General features: G+C 34.2%; 1 protein-coding gene across 3 annotated transcripts in view; it reads left to right on the forward strand.

Moving 5' to 3' along the window:
- The window catches only part of CEP350 (centrosomal protein 350), a 107,136-nt gene that overhangs the window by 14,799 nt on the left and 70,773 nt on the right, over positions 1 to 21,564 (forward strand). For 2 of the 3 annotated variants that reach the window (XM_019732838.2, XM_019733025.2), the window contains exons 3-11: positions 493 to 578; positions 1,518 to 1,564; positions 3,327 to 3,438; positions 4,284 to 4,443; positions 7,542 to 8,164; positions 12,564 to 12,677; positions 15,680 to 15,793; positions 19,148 to 19,294; positions 20,569 to 21,227. In XM_019732838.2, the coding sequence (XP_019588397.2) occupies positions 506 to 578; positions 1,518 to 1,564; positions 3,327 to 3,438; positions 4,284 to 4,443; positions 7,542 to 8,164; positions 12,564 to 12,677; positions 15,680 to 15,793; positions 19,148 to 19,294; positions 20,569 to 21,227 (2,049 nt within the window). In that variant the 5' untranslated portion in view covers positions 493 to 505. The remainder of the gene's footprint in view (positions 1 to 492; positions 579 to 1,517; positions 1,565 to 3,326; positions 3,439 to 4,283; positions 4,444 to 7,541; positions 8,165 to 12,563; positions 12,678 to 15,679; positions 15,794 to 19,147; positions 19,295 to 20,568; positions 21,228 to 21,564) is intronic. The other variant, XM_019732931.2, reaches the window with a different exon arrangement.

Below are 21,564 nucleotides of genomic sequence, written 5' to 3' on the forward strand. Positions count from 1 at the left end.
TTCTAAAATTCCCATATGGCTATAGAATATAGTTGTTGTCATGTTTGCTATAAAACATTTAACTGGGAAGGCAGTTTCATTGTTGCCCAAGAAATGATCTTGAATACGTTTAATGTTTGATTTGGTAAACACTTTAAAGGGGTTGGAAAAGGCATTTTGCATATTAAAATTTATACTTTCAAGATAGAATACGCTTGACAGGTTAGATTCTCTTCTTTCTATAAAGAGATTTTTCTCATTGTACCTTTTCCTCAATAATTCGTTTTTCTATTTTTTAGAGAATGGTGATGTTTTATATGTTGTGTATATTCTTACATAAAGAACAGACCTACTTAGATATTAGAATGTCAGGAATTCTTAAAAGGGTATAAAGATAACTTAGAGATGACAAATTCTTTTTCTGACTTTAATGAAAGGCACGATAAATCAGGGCATTTTCTTTACTGACATTATAATATTGATGACCAATGAATGCTGGTGATGTGATTGTAGGTAAATTGGCAGGATGAGGAGCAGCAAATCAAAAGAGGTGCCTTTACCAAATCCAAGGAATTCTCAAAGCAAGGATACTGTTCAAGGTATGTGGTTTTTTTTAACTGAACTTAGTGCCTTGTTTAGGTCATATGTATAAAATTCTGGCCTAATCAATAAATGAAAATTTTACATATGCTTTGATTTATAAAAAATGGATACTTTTTAAATTTTAATTTTGTTTTAAAAATACAAAGGACCTCACCATCAATGTCATCCTATGGCGAACTGTTTTATAAAGTAAAAAATCCTTTTTAATAAAGACTCAGTATACGTAAAATTAGTTTTATACAATTTCTTAGAAATTCTGACTTAATGTCAATAAATGATATACTATAGCTCTTAATACAGTTACAAACTTACACAGTGCACAGATAGCAAAGTAATAGTCTCGTTGAACGTTTTTTAAATGATGCATTGGGAGTAACTTTAGACTATGATATTTTTGAGTGACATTGACAAACCCTTCCTCTAGAGTACATCTAGAGGAAGAGTATTGGGTTTGTGAGGGATCTGGAAATCATGTCATATGAGCATTTGGAGAAAATGAAAATATCCTCGAGAAAGATGACTCGGGAAATATGAGGCTTCATACTATTTGAAGGGCTGTTATCCGAAAGAATAAATAGATTTTACCTTTGTTTCTACTAGTAGATCAAAGTCTGGAATAGTTTTCTAATCTTTACACATTATGATGTAAAATGCAGTGCAATACAGAATTTTGTATTTGTTCAGGTCATTGGGGTACATTGTTGGAGATGTCTGGGGGTGTGTGGGTGTGGGATATTCCAGCTGTAATACAGCTCTAAACCATATACTGGGAGAAGAACCGTGTTTTGACTCAATATAATACAGCACTTGCTGAGAAATAGTTCTGTCTAATGAAGTGGTTCTCAAACTTTTGAGTGTATTTGAGAGCTTATTAAAATGCATGTTCTGAGGTCCACTTCAGAGGTTCTGATTCAGTGAGTTTCGATGTTCCTCAGCAGATATAACCACATCGTGGGATGCACTTTCTCAGACCAAGGCTGCTGTAAGTAGTTATAGCTTCCATTTATTTTTCTCTGGTTTAAAATTGATTTCCTGTTATGAGTGAATAGGTTACAATTTTTCCTATAGTGCTTTTCTGATAGAAAAATAAACATTTTGGTAAGAAGTTACATACCATATATTACAAAATGAACATTAATGACAACTATTAAATAGTAAAAGAGTAGTCAAGACACTACTTTAGATATCAGGAACATTAACATAAAATGTATGACATGAAATATTACAATAATTTGTGTTCTTTATTTTCCATTAATAAATCTGTTCATGCGGTATGTTGAAATGAAGATTTAAAACATAGGATGAATTTGGGAAGGTGGGGCTGTGTCTGTGTAGAAGGCTCAGTCAGAGGAAATGAAAGGAACAACTAGATCCTGAATGGACTGTGAGTTGCCTCCTCTTATTGTGGCAATAATAGACGGTTTCCTTAGCGCTACTGGAGAAGAATGGATGTGGGCAACCTGTTCTCATTTGTGTTCTGTCCAATCTTGTCTGGAGTTTAGGAAGCCAAATTGGACAAGTAATGCATAGTCCCTTCAAAGGGAGACCCCTTCCTTTTGCTTTTCTTTTTCATTTGCTTTCTCTGCACATTACTCTTCTATTATGTCCTTATTTGTTTTCTTTTATATTCTCCCTGAGTTTGAATCACCTGTTTCTTTATGGTTTGAATATGGTATTTTCTGTCCCCTTAGCTTTTGAACTAGTTTGAAAATCAATCTGGAAAAGGTGCTATAATCTAGATTTGATCATACTGCAGGGTCAGATTTTGGCCCCATAAATACAGCAATCTATATTCTTTCTCTCCTGCGTAAGCATTATGCATCTATTATTTAGGAATAGTTTCTATCCTCCAATTTAATTTAGAGCTAAACTAATTTAGAGCTGAACTGTTAGTAGTTTTTCAAAATGATTTGGTTTTTTAAAACATTTTTAAGGATGATAAGGGCTCATAATATAAATGGGGAAAGCCTGATATAGAACTATTAACATTATAGGATTATTTCAATTTTGTGAGTACACTCTATTACAAAAATTTGAAAGAAGATAAATCAGAATTTTATACAAAGTTTTTATCTTTCTGTGGTGAAATTTTGATGATTTTAACTTCATTTTATTATTATACCTTTTCTGTTTTCTGCTGTAAACATATCATACTCTACTATTTAGGAGAAATTGCTTTTAAAAATCATTGAGAACATTGGTGGTTATGTCAAAAGTTGACTTATATTGTAAAGTGTGTGGCAACCTGAATTCTGTCTTGTGATTTTGTCCTTATTGTGAAACTTATTTTATAGACACAAGACTATAAAAAGTTGTGGCTGTTTGAATAGTCCTTAGTTTTAGTCAACCTGAATTGTTCTTTCCTCATTTTTGCATGTAAAATGCACAAGATATATGCATAATGATAATACCGAATATAATATCAGAAAATGTACTGCTTTAAAAAAAAAACCCAACAATTAAAAGAAATCAGTCAAGACAAATAGAAACTCTTTGATATTCTTCAGAATCTTTTTTATTTTCTTGTCTAAATTTGGGCAGCATTGTGCCAGCTATTTGTATAGATAAAGTAGAAAATAAAGAGAAAACTATTATTTTGTTCATTAAAGTAAAACATTCCTGAGTTTTTTCCACTTTGGAGAAAGCTACTGAACAATATAGTTTTAAATAACTATGTAAATCAATCATAGCTGGTTTATTTACAGAATTAACCTATTTGTTGTGATGGTGTTTATTAACTTTAGCTGAGACACATTGAAAACAAATTAGAAGTAGCCCCTACAAGTACAGCTGTGTTTGATTCTGTCATGGATACCAAGAGATCTGCAAGTGCTACCCGAAAAATAAGTAGGAAAGGTATGTATGAAGTTACTTCCAAAGATATAAATACACTAAATATAAATTTTGATGTTAGTTTTGTTCAATTGAATTTCTTCTTATGAGTCCCATGTACTTGCTGTCTTGTCAGAGACTGTACCCCATAGCATTTAGGTTTTTGCCTTTGGTACTCAGTAGTTAGTGACGCATCCTCATCAGTGACTGTAGGTGATGTCTTCTCATCTTTTGATCAGGGACTTTAGCATCACTGCGTCACCTTTGACAATGAGTTTTCATTTGTTTTTAGTGATGACAGTTGGATCTTGAGCCTTTGGGGATTATATATGTCTTTTTTTTTTTTTTTAATTTGCAGGTATAGACTATCACTTTGAAATTTAGCTGGCTTAAGATTTATGTTTTTTGTTGGGGTTTAAAATCATAAATGGAATATCTGTCTTAGAGATACTATCATAAATGTACACAATACAAATATTTTCTTTGGTTACCTTTCATGTATTCTGTGGTTTCCTAATTAGTGGGCTAAAACTTGCAGGTTAGTATTTCTACTGAAACAGTGATTTTTTTTTCAACCTGTGAGTCTGTTAGGTTTATCTGATACTTGTTTTTTGAGTGAGTGACAGCCTTTGACAAAAAGAAATTTTATGTCTAATTTTATTTTGCATTGCTTGATTAGAATACAATCTTTCTCTATAGATTGAGTTACTGTAATAATTTAACCAAAAATGTTTTTCATCTACTTACATAATATCCAACTGGAGATGCCAGAAATAATAGATACCTAAGTTATTTCCTTAGATACTAGCCACATTCAGAGACAATCATATTTTATATCATGTGTTCTCACAGATTTCCTTTTCCTTCAGATGGTAGATACCTGGATGATTCTTGGCTCAATGCTCCAAACTCCAAATCTTCTAAATCACGAAAAGAGAAATCTCGTAGTCCTCTCAGAGCCACCACCCTGGAGAGTAATGTAAAGAAAAATAATCGTGTGGAATTTCGTGAACCTTTGGCTTCTTACCGGTTAGTGTTTAAAAAAAAAAAAGTTATCAAATGAGGCCACCCTGTAATATTCACAGTAAAATTATAGTTTATTTCCTGAGTTTTTCATAGTACCCTGGCTTCTAGTATTATTACCTTTTTCATTTTTCTAAGAAATAAAGCAAAAATCTTTTATATTATGAAATACTAACTTTCTACTCTCACAGATTAAATGTCTGGGGGGAAGAAGTAGTAATATTTGCTCCATGCCACTGCCACCATTGTAATGTATTTCCTACAGACAAATTACTAGGAAGTGTCTTTTTTTTTTTTCTCTTAATGTTTTTTTTTCTTCTTTTTGTTTTCTTTTGGTAGCATTAATCAGTTACCTAAAATTTCCTCTTGCGAATGTGAGTTAGTTTATTGTTTTACCTTTTTGCCAGTGACTCCTTTCAGCGACGTATTGAATCAGATGTTCAAGCATGATGTATGAATTTTGATAGTATGGAAAATATGAAATGTTTTGTGTTTGTGTTAGCTAGTAATATAGGATATTCAACCGATAAAATTACAGAGTTTTGTATTTGTTTGAGGAACATTTTACTAATGATATAAATGTGTGTTCTTAGTATTAGTAAATAGTAATAAGTAATAGACACTGCACCTTAGATTTCTTTGTTTCATTTATAGGCATTTTTAGTATTTTAAAGTGTCAGTAAATCAAGGAGTTTCATGTTGGTGCTTGATAGTACTGGGTATATATGTTTGTACTCTTAAATTTGAGAGAAAGCATTTGGGAGATGAAGGTGGATTATGAGTTCTGTTTTCATTATGTTTAATTTGTTGCAGTTTTGAAATATTTAGGTGAAAATATTCAGTAGGCTTTTGGAAATTTGAGTAGGAATGTGTGCACAAAGGTTAGGGCTGGGAATATAAATTTGGGAGTTTTCACTAGTGTTGAAGTGATAAAAATGGTGAAGAAAATGTTGAGAGAAGGCCAGGGACTTAATGTGGGTGAAAGTTTATAGTTTAGAAAAAAGAGAAAGAAAAAATTTGAAAAATAATCAGAGTTCAGAATCTTTAACCACAAAAATATTACGCAACTTGCCTAGAAACACTATCATCAGAATTGAAAGTAAGTTACTGACTTTTTATATTCTAATATTCTTCCTGCTAAGGTTACTATCTGATATTTAAAATTGTGTAAATTTTCTTTTAAGAAAATGAAAAAGTACCTACAGGATAGCTATGAATACAATGCCCTTCACCTGGCCAACTTTATTCATACTTTCAAACTCATCTTTTATTGCCTTCTGTATGAAACATTGTGAGATCTGTTTCTATGCCACTTCATTCCCCCAGCTGATTTAATCCTTCCTCTGTGCTCCTATAATACTATATAACTTCCTCTATTAGAGCATTTTCATACTGCATTATATTTTGATTCCATAGCTACCTATTACATTTATTTATGTAAGGCTATAAATCTATCTTATTCTCAAAGCATTATCTTAATGCCTGTCATTTGCTAAGTATTCCATAAATATTTTCCCCAACATTTTATTATGAAATTTTTCATATTTACAGAAAAGTTGAAAGATTTGTATAGTGAACACACTTATATGTATTTAGTAAATACTTAATGAGTGACTGAATGAATGACTGAAATTTCTCCTCCCTCCCTCCCTTCCTGTTCAGTTGTCCTTCCCTTTTTAAGATGAAGCATGGTATGTAACCTACCTTTTTATGCTTTATTTTATTCTGTACAGGTGCTAATTCTAAACCTAAATCATTTAAACTGAATTGTTACAGTCTGGTCAAGATAGTGAAAATAATCGCAGTTAGTCTTGATATCTAGTGGAAGCTTCAGGACTCAGTTCTCAGCCCACTCAGAACAGGGTCTGATGTTTTCTGGGTCATGGACCTCAGTGAGAATCTGATGAAAGCTGTAGACTATCTCCTCAGAAAAAAGCAAGGACTCGTATACTCACACTAGATCCAATAGACACAGTTACCATGTGATGCGGTAATAGAGTCATGGCTGTAAGAATCGTGGTGGTGCTTTATGCCTTGACATGAACCATCTGGATCAGTGCTGTACAGTTACCCCATTAATGTGAGCCACACATGTAATGCAAACACTTTTAGTAGGCACATGTACATACACCCAAAGGTGTCTTACATTCTTCTTGTTATTGTTGTTTTCAGTCTGGAGAATTCGGTATGTGGTTTACAGTACAGCACATCACAGTCTGGACTAGCCCCATTCCAAGTGCTCAGTAGCCACATGGCTAATGTCTCCTCTTTCAGACATTGCAGGTCGAGGCTGTTGTGATGTCTCCTTTTTAATTTTGTTGGTTATTTTTTTCATGATTCATGTGCTCTTCTTACTGCTGAGTCTTGTATTCGTTAACCTCCTTTTTCGTACACTGCTTCTTTTCATAAAATATAACTTATTAGAATGATGTATAAAATAAAAATAGTCTCTGAAGGGAGGCTTTTGCTAGTGCTTTCGTGAATAGAGAATATGGACTTGGTGATAATGTACTTTGGCTGTGTCTAGTCTTTTTGCTTACTCTGGAGTTTCTAGATATGCTTTACATAGTTCGAAGCTGCCCAAAAAGTGGTCTTTGGTTCAGAGAGGTTTAACTTTACTAACCATATTTATTTGGAGAAAAATATTCATTGTACCTCCACTTTATTTCTCCTCCCATCTATTTGTTAATTTTGTGTGTCATTTAGAAGTTACACATATGAAATGCCAGGATTTGAGAACTTTTTTCCCCTAGTATACTTAAGTTTCATAAAGGAGTAAAATAATACATTTTGGTAAAAGGTGTCAAGTGAATATCCAAAGTCAGATTGTAATCCTATTTTCTGGGATTCTTAAGGAAATCTCTCCAAACATCTCTTGCATTTTCCTTATTTTATAATATGCAGATTATGACTTAGAACTTGATAGAGGGGGCCATTAAGCATTGAGTCTTAATATTAGTAGTGGTTATTTTACTATTTTTAACCTACTGGAATTTCTGGGGTTTTTTGGTCTCTAATGTTAGCTTAGATTTATCCGATTGTATAACTAGTTTCAGTTTGACGGGTTTTTGTATTCTTTATTTAAAACTATTTTTTGATCATAGGGAAATTCATGGCACACCTTCCAATATAAGTCCCAGCCCTTTAGAGTCAAAGCATGTATATTGTGTGGATGTTAACGAAGAAAAGCCTGAGAATGGGAACCGGATGATAAACAATCGAGAAGAACGGAATGTGTGTTGCTGTGATTTTGAGAGTTCCCAATCATCTGTCATCAATGATACTGTGGTTAGGTTTTTAAATGATCGACCAGCAATTGATGCATTACAAAATTCTGAATGTTTGATGAAGATGGTAGCTCCTATGAGAACTGAGGAAGAAAAGCCTAATAGAACAAAAGGAAATGAGAACAATTTGAAGGCTTCTGTCAGTAACGTGGGCCATGATGCTGATCCAAAAGTGTTACGGCTGACTGACTCTTCTCCCTCTTCCACTAGTCCTTGTAATTCCCAAAGATTAGATCTCTTAAAACGGCGACAGCATGACATCAAACTGGAAAAACTCAAGGAGCGGATTAGGAAACAGTGGGAACACTCAGAAGAAACAAATGGCCGGGGCCAGAACCTGGGTCATGTCGACCACCCAGTAATGGTTGTTAATGTTGATAACTCAGTGACCGCAAAAGTCAGGAAAGTGGCGGCAGCACCACCTGCTCCAGCATATAAAGGTTTGTAAGCATCAGTCTTTGTGCCTCTCGCTTTCCTTCTGCCTCCCTGTTCCTCTTTCTCCCCAGGATGTATTTGAGGAGAGAGAATCGTCTTTAGAATGGAGAGTAATTCTCAGATCACATGAATAAGAAATTCAGTCCAGGTGCAGGTTCAAAATGCAGATCCCCAGATACTACACTAGACCTAAAGCACTAGAGTTTCTGGGAGTAGAGTCCAGAATTGGAATTTTTAACAAGGCCTTTTGGAGTCTCTTATAGTTTGGGAACCACTGTAGGAACATTTAATATGTTAAACAAAAGAGGAAATAAAGATTAATACATTTTCAGAGAACTGAAAGAATATTGCTCTTACACTGTCGTTGTATTTGGATTGTTATTAGGAATTCTTTCAGAAGTAATATTTAAAAGATAATCTAGTCAATTCCAGTTAATATTTGGTTACAGAATATTTTGGCACTGACATTTGGTTCCTGTTGTTATTTTAACACTAAGGGTTTTTACTCTCATGTTTTTGTTTTCTTTTAAACTTTTATTTATTTAAGTGTGTTTTTCTAGGACCCATCAGCTCCAAGTCAAGTAGTTGTTTCAATCTAGTTGTAGAGGGTGCAGCTCACAGTGGCCCATGTGGGGATCGAACCGGCAATCTTGTTAAGAGCACTGCGCTCTAACCAACTGAGCTATCCAGCTGCCCCTACCATCATGTTTAAGAAAACAAATATTTAAGTTGGATTTATACCAACATTTGTAGTTTTCCATTGAGAAAATGCCTTTCAGAGAGAAAGGCATTTCATTTCTCTTGCTTTTTTAGCCAGTCAATTTTTTATATATGATGGTTTTAAGGAGTTTGTATTTTTATGTTCCTGAAATTATTTTCACAGGGTCGTCCATGTAACGTTTTCAATAAAGAGTTGATTCATCGGTCATGTTCGTCTGTGTTAGACTTTTGTCATTAAAACTTCTGCTATTGTAGTCTTTCTTTTGTGCATATTGTTTCAAGTTCAGTTTTTCTAGATAAATGTTTGAAGATCGAAATATTGTCAAGATTTCTTCTGTTACTTTGAAGTTATTAACAAACTAGGACAGTTTTTGCTGTAGTCAATTTTGTTTTGTATTTTTATGTCAAGTCTGATTTTTCTCTGACCACTTTTATAGTTTTTTTTATAGTCCTAAAGTTTCTTTAGTCATTTTTGTCTGCAGAACAAATTTTACCGTGTACAGTTTGAGCAATTATAAGTTTTATTTTGTGTTGCTTATTATGTTTTGCTAGTGGTACTCATTGTGAATGAGATGAAAATAGATAATTTGCATCTTATTCTAGTTAATTTGTGATAAAATTGAGAGCAGTTCCCCTTTAAGTATAGGAAAAAATTGCTCTGTTATCTAACTATTATTAATAAAATTCTTTGATATCTTTTTAGTTATTTGTGTACCATGTAATAATTGTCCACACTGTTGACAGAGCAAATAGCAAATGGGGGGGTCAAAATGTTCTTGTTGGTTCTGAGATAGTGAGTGATTATTCAAAACTTTTGCTATACTTATATTAGACCCATTAAATGCAGATTGTACATTTAAACTTTGTTCATTCTAGAAGTTAAAGTTCTGAAATTCCAAAGTTATTGCAGTGAGGCAAAGTTAAGATGGTCAATATGTATCCATATTTTATTTAATAATTTATCAGAATCTAAAAAAAAAAACTAAAGAACCAGAGTAAAAATCTTAAATATAACTTTCTCTCAGTTGGTGACTGGATTTGTATATTCCTTATACTTACTAATTTTTAATGTGTTAGTTTTCATATTAACATTTTATAAATATAACTTTTGGGGGGCTTAATTTATGAAATGTAGCATATATTAGAGAAATTATAACAATGTGGTTTGCAGTGTCCTAAGCAGTGGGATTTATTTTTCCCAATAGTGAATAACCGTTTTTCTGCCAACTTTTTGGCAGTGTAGAATTAAAAGCATCTTAATCTACTGTATTCTAAAGTGACAATTTCATTTGTCTGAATACATAATAAATTCACTTGGTTCAGAAGTCAAAAGATGAAAAGGGGGTGCCTGAAAAGGTACTCCAACCACCTGGTCCTCTTTCTGGAGGTTACTTGTGTTAGCGATTCGTGTCGCCTTCCAGAGATAATTTTTGCATATACCAGCAAACAAGAGAGAGAGGGTTTATTTTCTTTCTTTTGTTATACAGTTGTTAGCATACTAAACTCGTTCTGGACCTTGGTTTTTCATTTATGTTTTTGTGTGCTTTATTTTTTAAGGGGACATAAGAAGTGTTCTATGCTTATGCTTTAAAATTTGAAGTACTGAACATAGTGTCTGTGATTTGTTCTTGTCTTATACTTAGTTATTTGCATGTGTTTTTTCCCTGGTGTAAATGCCCTAAAGGTTACGAGCCTATATTGGTCACCCTTATTTTATTTCAGGGCTTAGTACAGTGTCTTGGACTTAAGGAAGCACACAGTAAATTTTTTATTCTATTTAATGAATTTAACTACTACGAAAAAGGTAAACAAAGAATATAAATAAAGACTGGGGGACAGAAAGACCGATGTAGATGCTGAAAGCTTCTTAAAGTTACCTTATAAAGTAAAGATGCAAATATAAGGACAGGCTCCCATAGAGACAAAGGTTTCCTAAAAAGGAGAGGAGAAAAAATAATAGGATTGATTATAGAGATGGGATGGGGGCGATGATGAAGAGAAACGTTGAGAGAGATTTGCATGGAATTGCCACGCTTTCTTATGACAAACTGTAGTTTGCAAGAACATTATGTTTATAAATTTTTTTCCTTATATAGGTATAGACATAATTGTATGCTCCGTGCCACAAACATCAGGTGAAATTACGTTTCTGTTATTGTGCCTAAGAGCTGAATAGATTATTTTCTATTAGACATGTAATTAACTTACCGGTACACTTTATCTAACACCTCTGAAGTGCTAGTACCAATTTTTGACTCGGGCTTATTCTTTATATTGATTCAGTTTTACACATTTATTGGCTACCAAGTTTTTGAGAAGTTGAGCCACCTGAAAATACAACTCTTTATACTACTCTGGATATCATCCATATTCATTATTTTATTATTTTGCAAAGCAACATTCCAAATTCATTGTATTTCTTAAAGAGTAGTGATACACTTGAAGAAATCAGAATGGCAATTCCTAGGAAATAGCACATGTGTAATGTTTGTTGAGTAATTGAGCAAGTGTGTTTTAAAGACGTATTTTTCACACGATTTTTGCCTATGTAAGCAGGAGCTTGTCCATTTGTTCAGCCATAGGCAAAATCAGGCAGATGGTAGCAATTAATGCCTGTCTTCAAAGTAAAGAAGAATAAACAGTGTAGTCTCTCTCTTCGTCTTGAGAAGGATAGTTTGAATCTCTGACATTTATAATGTACGATTAACGTTTTTTATCATTTAGTTTCTCCATTTCTAGTCTTTTTGAACAATTGTACATTGCTTTATTTCACAGAAGCTTACTTTTTCCCAATAGTGTTTATCAACACATTATGTAGTAGTTAATTATGCATTCCTCTCTTTAAAAGTTTATTAAGCTGCTCAAAGTCATTAGTTATTAGAGAAATGCAAATGAAAACCACAGTGAGATACTGTTCATACCTACTAGGGCCACTATGGTAAAAACAACAGACAATAACAAGTGTTATTGAGGATGTGGAGAAATTGGAGCCCTTCTACGTTGCTGGTGAAAATGTAAAACGGTGCAGCTACTTTAGAAAACAGTTTGGCAGTGCCTCAAAAAGTTAAATATAGAGTTACCATATGACCCAGCAATTCTATTCCTAGGTATAATACCCAGGGGAATTGCAAACATATGTCCACACAAAAACTTGTACACAGATGTTCACAGCAGCATTATTAATAATAGCCGAAAAGTAGAAATATCCCAAATGTGTATACGCTGATGAATAGATAACAAAAGTTGGTATATCCATACAATGGAATATCATTTGACAATAAAAAGGAGTAAAGCTTTGATACATGTTATACAGTGGATGAACTTTATGCTAAGACAAGAATCCAGACACAAGAGGCCACGTGTTACATATCTCTATTTATATGAAATGTCCAGAATAGGCAAATCCATAAAGATAGAAAGTAGATTAGCAGTTGCCAGTGAATGGGGGCAGTGGTGTGGAAGTGACTGCTAATGTATACACGGTTTCTTTTCAGGGTGATGAAATGCTCTGGAATTAGTGATGATAGTTGTTTAACTTTGTGAATATCCTACATACCACTGAGTTGTATACTTTAAGAGAGTGAATTTTATAGTATGTTAATTTTATCTCACTTAAAGCAGTATAACAGACAAAACTTATAAAGCAACGTTGATAAGAATGTTCTATCTTGTTGGTATACATAGGCTTCAATCCTTCAGAGACCAAGATCCGAACACCTGATGGCAAAGTGTGGCAGGAGGCTGAGTTTCAAAACATGAGTAGAGAACTGTATCGAGACTTAGCACTTCACTTTGCAGGTGAGTGTAGAGCTTTCTATGGTTTTGAGTGTTTTATCATGCATGCTGACTTACAATATTTAAACATAAAGTTGTCACCAAACTAAAGATGTTTCCCTGTTCTGTTTGGTATGCTAAAGTAGTGGTGGTTTCAGTTAGAAGGCTGTCTTAGCCTCTCGGCTCTGCTCCAGGCTTAAAATTAGCATACATAGCTGATTCAGCAGAAAAGAGGCTATTTTTAAGCGGAGGGACTGACTTTCAGAGAAAGGCCTGTCTGATTTCAAGGAAATACAGCAGAGTCTAGTTGAAGTTCACTGCTACTTGACCTCTGAGGTCTTTAAAATGGTCAGTAATTTGGCAGGCAGCAGACAAGAAGATAATAACGTGGGCAAAATGCAGAAAGCAAAATGAACATTATAGGAAGGAAATAATATTAGAGAATTAGAAATATGAGGAACGTGAGGAACATTGGAAGAGGGAATTAGAAAGGTCCTACTCATAACGTTACTACATATTGAACACCTACTATGATTTTGGACAAGATGCTGAGTACTTAGTGTTCTGTATTTTGTACACTTGAGGAAATGGAGGCTCAAGGAGTAGTTTTCCCAAGGTTGCATAGAGGAGTTCAGAACTGAAGCCAAGATTCAAAGCCACCTCTGTCTAACTATAAATCCTGAGATTTTTCTAGTTAAGTCCCCATAGAGATTCTCCTAATAAGTTCTGTGGCATTAAGTGTTCAGTCCAGTTTTCGTACTATTATTACTGGGACACTATTCAGAATTTTTTTCTCATGTGAACAGGAAATATGTAATAGTTAAGAGCAAAGATTTTGGAGTCAGCTTACAAGGGTTCAAATTCAGGCTCTGCCACGTATTAGCTATGTATACTAACCTCTCCTTGGTTTTCTCATTTATTAAGTAGGGATAATAACAATATAACTCATAGGGCAGAGTCATTATAGATTAGTGGAATGCTGTATGTCCAAGGACTCTTGAAGAGGTCTGCCTGTTATACGCTGCGTTATCTCTTGTTACGGTAGATGGACTCTGCTCTTAGCTAAGACCAACCCATCTACTTGTGTTTTAGTTTCCATTTGCTCTTGTGTACTTAGGATGTTTCTTTAGCACTCATTCCTTTCTTTTGCATCATCAAGTTTTCCCTCTCTGCAAGGTCATGCCTATCAATATACTGTGTGATACCGTGCTGCTATCTCAGCCATCATAAAAGAACCCCTCTTTCAGCCTCTTCAGCTACTGGCCTGTTTTATTTCCTCTTTACAGCAGAACTTCAGAAACTTGCCTTATAGTCATTGTCTCCAATTTTTCTCCTCCCTTTTACTCTTGAATCCTTTCTATTAGGTTTTTGCTCCTACTTCTCTGTGGACTGCTGTTATCAAGATCATCGATGACTTCCATATTGCTAAATCCAGTGTTAATTTGTCATCTAACTTGATCTCTCAGCAACACTGGACATGATTGACCATTTGTTCCTTTAAACTCGTCACTTGACATCTAAGATACCATCAGTGTTTGGTTTTCATCTAAGTCTAGCTGCTCCTTTTCAGTTTTTTCCCTAATCGACTCCCTGATCGCTGAACATTGACATGCCCAGTTCTCAGTACTTAGATCTCCCTCCCTCCCTCCCTCCTTCCTTCCTTTCCTTCCTTCCTTTCTCTTTTTACTTATCTACATACAAACTACGCAAGCTCATCTAGTCTCAGGGCTTTAAATACTCATTGCCAGTGATTCCCAAATTTATGTCTCTGCTCCAACCTTCTCTAAACTCAAACTTCTCTAAACCCAGCTGCTAATTCCACATCTCCCTTTGAATGTATAATAGATTTCTCAAGCTTAATATATCCCAAATGAAGCCAACTAACTAAATGGGGTCACTGTACACCCCTTAAACCTACTCCTTTGGTAGCTTCTCCATCTCAGATAATCCTGTCCTACTTGTTCAGGCCCCAATCTCAGGCTCCTTGGCCCTCCTATTTTTCTCATACCTTGTATGTAATACTGTGATATTTTAGTATAATATAACCACTTAGCCCACCTCTGGCACTACCACCTACGTCCAAACCACCATCAGTCTCTTGTCTGGATTACGGCAGTAGCCTTTTAACTGGTGTCTGCTTCTGCCCTTCTTGGAATGAGTCTCTTCTCCTTACAGCTGCTAGAGCAAGCTTGTTAAAATTTAATTGAGATTATATCACTCCTTCGCTCAAAGTCTTCCAGGAACTTCCCATCTCATTCTTGAGTAAAACCTGAAGTTCTTACAATGACCTATAAAGCGCTGTGTGATCTGGTCTTCAGTTATGTCTTTGACCCTGGTTCTTACTCTTCTCTTTCTCCATTTCATGCACACGGGCCTCCTGCCATTTCTTAAACACTAGGTTTGCTCTTGCCTTGCGGCCTTCAACTCATACTTATTTCCACTTTGCCCAGAATGTGGAGCTCTATATGTATAGATTAAAGTACATTTATTCGTATCTAATTGAGGCTAATTTTCAAATTTCTATATATAGTCAGTATATTCCCCTAGATTGAAATTTAAAAAGTTAGCGAGTAGTAATTTATATGTGAAATACCTTGAAATTTTTCACTAGCATAACCATAAAAGGGCCTAATTAGGAATATTAAGTATTTTGTGGAGCTTTATCTTAGAAGTTCATGAATATCGCAGTTAAGTAGAAATTTTTAAATGGAATTGGAGTCTGAGAAAATGCTCACCTCTGCGATTCTGTAGATGCCACAGAGCCTGGCTTGGAAAACATTACTGTTGCAGCTTCTTCCAGTTTGTGAAAATGAGCTCAATTTTTCAAGGGTTTCCTGGGGGAGAAAAAGAAAAAAAAAAAAGTAGACTTGACATTGGTAGCTAATGGGTCATAGAAATAGCCTCAGTGAAGGGTTCTTTCTCCCTACTTGACTCGTACACTTTATACTCATTTTTCATACTGGGGGTAGGGTGAGGGGTGAGTAGATATCTTTGTAATATTTACTATAAATGTTTCTGCTTTTCAGATGATATCTCTATGAAAGAGAAACCTGCTGAGAAAAGTAAAGAGAAGAAAGTGGTCAAGCCAGTACGAAAAGTCCAAAAGGTAGCACAGTTGTCAAGTCCAGAATGCAAAACAGGTCAGTTTTCTTAATATCATGTGCATCCTAAAGTTACGTATTCCTGAACTAGCATCTACGTGGAAATAAATGTTTATTAACCAGATGTTCTCATTGGCACATAAAAAAATTCCATACATTTTGTGTATCAGTATTTTGTGTACATGTGTTTTATTGAGGTATAATTGACATAGCATAAGCTATTCATATTTAGAATGCATAGTTTGATCGGTTTTCATATGTGTGTATACCCATGCAACCGTATGTCCACCACGATACTGTACACATCTGTCACCTCCACCAAAGTTTTTTCTATCATTTTAAGTAGAAATTAACCAGATTAAAGGTAAGGATTTTTATGTAGTAAACTTTTATATACAAAAGGATTGCTTTATGATTGTCAGTAAGTCTCTTTACTTATTCTTAATAAGAGAATAAAGGTTGCTCAAGGAAAGAATGGCAGCCTATGCCAGTGGCGGTCAGGCTGGACCCTGAATAGACCAAGACTGGGAATCCGTGGTGATCCACATTTCAGGCTCAATCCAGGTTGCCCGGATTTAAAACATAGCTTTGTTCTTTTGGCAGATGAGTTAATTTTAGTGTCCTTTGGTTTCCCCATATGTAAAAGGGGAAAGAAGTAGTACTTCTCCCGTGGTTGTTGTGAGAACTAAAATAGGTAATACCTAAACGCACCTAATATAGTACCTGGCATCTGGTAAGCACTCAAATTGTTAGGAATGATTGCGTTAATAATAACTATTTCTGGCTGTACTGAAAATGGCTATTTAGTATGTCATAGTCATGTCAGTAATTTGGGCCAAGAGAGAGCGGAGAAAGTTGGGAACTTGGCCCTTTCAGTTTGGAGACATTCTGACTCAATCATTCACACATTCATTTATCATGCATATATTTTTGAGCACTTGCCATATGTGAGGCATTGTGTGATACTAAGCTTAGGAATACAGTGGCATATAGCCCCTGCTTCCCTGGAGCTTACAGTCTTGTCAGGAAAATAGTAGATACATACTTAGAATAAAGGATGATGAATGTATGATAGGGGATGTCCAGAGTCTTATGGGAACAGAGAGCAGGAGTGATGGAGCACTGCTTTTTGACCAGGCACTTGTTTTTCTGGTCATAGACTAATCAGTAGAATGGCAAATAATATATTTTGTAACTCCCATTGTTAACTCTCAGTGTCATAAGAGAAGAGAAGGACTTTGACTATGTACAAATAAATGCAATTTTATAGGAGTATGATTATCTGAATGTAAACTAAATTAATTCTTAACCTTTAAAAAGTGTGTTACTTTTCTTGTGGTACTATATAATACTATTGTCGGGTATAGTTCCAAATGAAGCACTGGGACCTCTCTTAACTTATGAACACTAATCTTGGATTGTGTTTTGTCGAGTTTCGTGGTAGGCTAATTTCCATGTGTACACTGTGGCAGTGACCAAGACAGAGAGTCATTAGATGCGCAAAAGCTGTATTAATAGTTTGTCTGTAGTGAAAGTGCTCTTCTTCTACCAATGACTGCGTGAGACTATTCCAGAAAGCCAGAATTGAGACATAACCGCCGAGCATATTAAGAAGCCAACATTTATAAATAACTACCTAGTATGCTCATGGTTGCTTGCCTTTGATTCAGAAAATTAAGCTGAAATTGAAGAAAAGCCCATTCTCTCATTTTGCTTAAGAACATGAAGTTTCTTATAAATAGATTGAGCAGTAGACTTAAAACCTTTTAAATATTTTAGACTGTTTGAGGGTAATGACAAGGTGCAAAAATATTTCTTTTCTAAATTAAACAACACACATTTATAATTCATGTGTCTGTATAATAGATGTTTTCATTAAAACTACTTACATTTAAACTTTAAAAGCCCCTTTTAAAGAAACTAAATAGAGTAGAATGTCTTTTATGATAAATACAATAAAATAGCATCACAGAAGACTTGAAAAATAGAAGAAAAAAGTATTAGTACTATTTTGTGTACTTCCTTAAAACAGTTTTAAAATCATAATAGTATGTGATTGTAATCATTGTATACATGAAATTTTATCTTTTTCTCCTAGCATCGTTCCACAAGAACATTTCTTTCTGTTATTTCTTATAGAAATGGTAATTTGAAACAGCTGCACAGTACTCCATCTAGTAGAAACATGGTTTAATTAACCATTCACCATCCTTCAATATTTAGGTTACTTCTGATGTTATAAAAAAAGATACAGTGAACATTTTCACTATTTTTTTCTTTCTTTGGAATTATTCCTATTAAATACAATTCTGTTACTTGGATTATTTGAGCAAGGTGAATGAGCACTTTTGGGGTTCCTGACACTTTTGTTTTTGAAAAAGAAACTATACTCACTTAATATTTCAACAAGCAAGTAGAATACTTTTGTAGTAATTTTACCAGCCTTGGCTGTGAATGTAAAAACATATTTTTCTAATTTAATTAGGTTTAAAGTACTACTCATTATTTTCGTTTTCATTCCATTTCTTATATAACTTTGTATTTAAATACTTACCTATTTATTTCATGTTTATTTTTTATGGTTTCTATTAAATAGTCTTATGTCATTCCTTTTTTTTTAAGTTACTGTCTATTTTTGAGATGATGGTCTAATTTTAATTTTTTTACAACCTGAAAATAGTAAATGAAAAGATTTTCTCCTGGTAAGCAGCTGTATTTATTGGAATATTCTTTTTATGAACTTTTATAATTAGGGCAATTGAAAATTTCGATGATGTTTGTTTTTTGAATGTCATTGTTTTATGCATAGAAAAGTATTGTGTAGTTTTGGTATATATCTGTAAAATATAATGTGAAATTCCCTGTAATACCATCCCCTCCAAAAGTAATCACTGTTAGCAGTTTGTTATATGTTATATATTTCTTCAGGTTTTTTTCCTGTGCTTAGATTGTTATTTGTTTGTTTAGCAGACATATAATTTACTATGTGCCAAATATTGTGATAGTATTGGTAAACCAAACATTTATTATAGTTAAGACATATTTTTGTTTTGTGCCAAAATTGTTGGATTCCGTGCCCTAGTTGTTGAGGTTTCAGTTATCATTGTTAACATTTGGTACTTACCCTTCAGTTTTCACTTATTTGAGGTATTTGAGTAAATCAAGATTTAAACAAATTATTCATTGATTTTGGGGACTTAGGGTTAAAAATAAAAGTAGATTGTAAACCTTTTGACTTTGGCATAAGATAAGCATCAGGTTATTAGAAAACCTGTATGATTGAATATATATACTTCTTAGAGCTAAAATTTAACTTTTAAATTCAATCCAGTGTGTTTGTATGTGTGTATGTTTGTGTGTATATATATATGTATATATGTATGTGTATTTTAGGTGGTAGTCGTCTGATAAGTACATCATCTTGGCGAGATGGACAAAAATTAGTAAAGAAGATTCTGGGACCTGCACCCAAAATGGATCAAAAAGAAAGAAGAACAGCATCAAGTGACAGAAGTGGAAGAGAAAGAACTGCTAAATCTGGTAAGTAATCAAATTATTAAATTATCTCAATAATTAAAATTGAGAAAAACAATGAAAAGTTGCTTGTGTAAGTACTTAGAGAGGGTGCAAATACTCTTTGAGAATGCTTTATGACTTTGCTTTATAACTGAATGTAGCTTAAAAAAGAAAACACGTTCTATTGAGTTTGTCTATGGGTAATTTCTATACAAAGGTGTTACGGTGATCTTTATTAAGAATTCTGTTTATGTTATATTAATTACGTTTCGCTGTCATTGTGAATAGCAAAGCATCACTTAATCAAATATTATTAGGACTTTGAGGAACCATAAGAGAATCAAGCCCAGTCTGTCTCATCCCTATATACACAAACACAGGCACACATCTACAAGGTTGACTTTTTTTATTTGGCTGATTAGAAATCAGGCCCTGAGAGAGAATTGATTTTCTCAAGGGTATACAGTCAGTGGGTGGCACAATTTGATCGAGAATCCACAACTCTTAAGTTTGACCCTCAATTCCATTGCTTTCTCTTTTTGAAATATCTTGAATGCTATTTGAAATAACTAGTTACTTTTTTATGAACACTAACTTTGGGAAATGAAATATAAATACCCACAGGCCAGCTTTCCTTTTCAGCAGCAAAATTTGCCTTAATTAATTTGAACTTCTGGAATGGATTCAGTATGAAATGCAATTGCAACTATAATCTGGTATACAGAATTCAGTACATAATTGGTATTTTCTCCATTTTCATTTAGCTTGCGTATAAACTCATGTGCGTTCTCAGTGTTAAATTAAACCATATCAACAATTATCTAGGTGATAAAGTGATTGTTTTTCTGTATATTTAATTTTTTCTGTCATTCATTGGAGAGTGTGGCCGCTTAACACTGTTGGTTTTTTAATCAACTGTTTGGGGGTTTTACGGAGGGAGAGAAATAGTAACATTAAATATACACATGAGAGAGAAATAGTAATTCTCTATTAATAGTTAAATATTCACATCAACAATAAGATCAATAAGATATTTATTTCAGAAATATTAAAAGATGCATTTTTTCCAAAAGCCAGGGAAGCATAGTGTTTCAAAATATTGAAATTCTGCTCTTACTGCTAAAAAAAAAAAAAAAAGATGTTTTTCTTTCCTTATATAATATTCTTCAGAAGACCATATATGATATTTGAATTAGAGTTTAAGGTAAAGCGAAATGCCCTAATTTTCTTCTTAGTGCAGTAAATCTTAGGAATGAATGTAGAATTTTAATAGCTCGCTAACAGTTCATCCTTTGCAGGCAGTCACATTGGAAGAGCAGAATCTGATCCCAGGTTGGATGTTTCACATAGACATCTTCTGCAAAACTCAGAACGTTCCAGAAGTAGAGCTCGGTCTGAAAATAATATAAAGAAATTAGTTCCACCTCTTCCAGATAATAAACAGGAGGAAAATACTGCCTTAAATAAGGATTTTTTACCTATTGAAATTCGTGGAATTCTTGATGACCTACAGCTGGATTCTGCAGCTCAGGCTACAAGGCAAGAGACAGGAGAATTACAGAATCAGAAGTCATCAGCGCCAGTCCAGGCTCCTCGGAGTCACAGCCCAATCAAAAGAAAACCTGACAAAATAACAGCTAACGAAGAGCCTCCTGTCATTTCTAAAAAACGCCACTATGACACAGATGAGGTACGACAGTACATTGTTAGGCAGCAGGAGGAAAGGAAGAGGAAGCAAAATGAAGAGAAGAAGGCTCAAAAGGAGGCCACTGAGCAGAAGAACAAACGGTTACAGGAGCTCTACCGGAAACAGAAAGAAGCCTTTACTAAAGTAAAAAATGTGCCTCCTGCTGAACCATCAGCAACTAGGCGGCTGCAGGAAACTTACTCCAAATTGCTACTAGAAAAGACCTTGCTTGAGGAGCCAACTCAGCAGCATGTTATGCAGGAAGCACAGGTAATAGTCGCAGAAATGCGAAGGGAAGTCATTTATAGTTAGGAACAGTTGATTTGCTATACTATTGAAAAATTACCAACCATTCCTAATATTCAGATGTACACTCAGACAGTATTTGAAATAATGATGGCCTTCCATGAAATTTATTGTATATGAAGAGTAATTTGATAAATATGATTGCAAATCAGTGCTCGGCGTTTCCTAAAGTGATTGTTACTGATCTCTGTGCATGTCATCACTGCTGTTAGTTACAGAGCCTCACCTGGTTGTCATTGTGTTATTGAGCAAATAAAGTTAGTTTATAAGGAAAAGTCTAGTTTTGTGATCTGTGCTGAAG

The sequence above is a fragment of the Rhinolophus sinicus genome, linkage group LG17 (assembly GCF_036562045.2).
Source record: "Rhinolophus sinicus isolate RSC01 linkage group LG17, ASM3656204v1, whole genome shotgun sequence".
Lineage (NCBI taxonomy): Eukaryota > Metazoa > Chordata > Mammalia > Chiroptera > Rhinolophidae > Rhinolophus > Rhinolophus sinicus.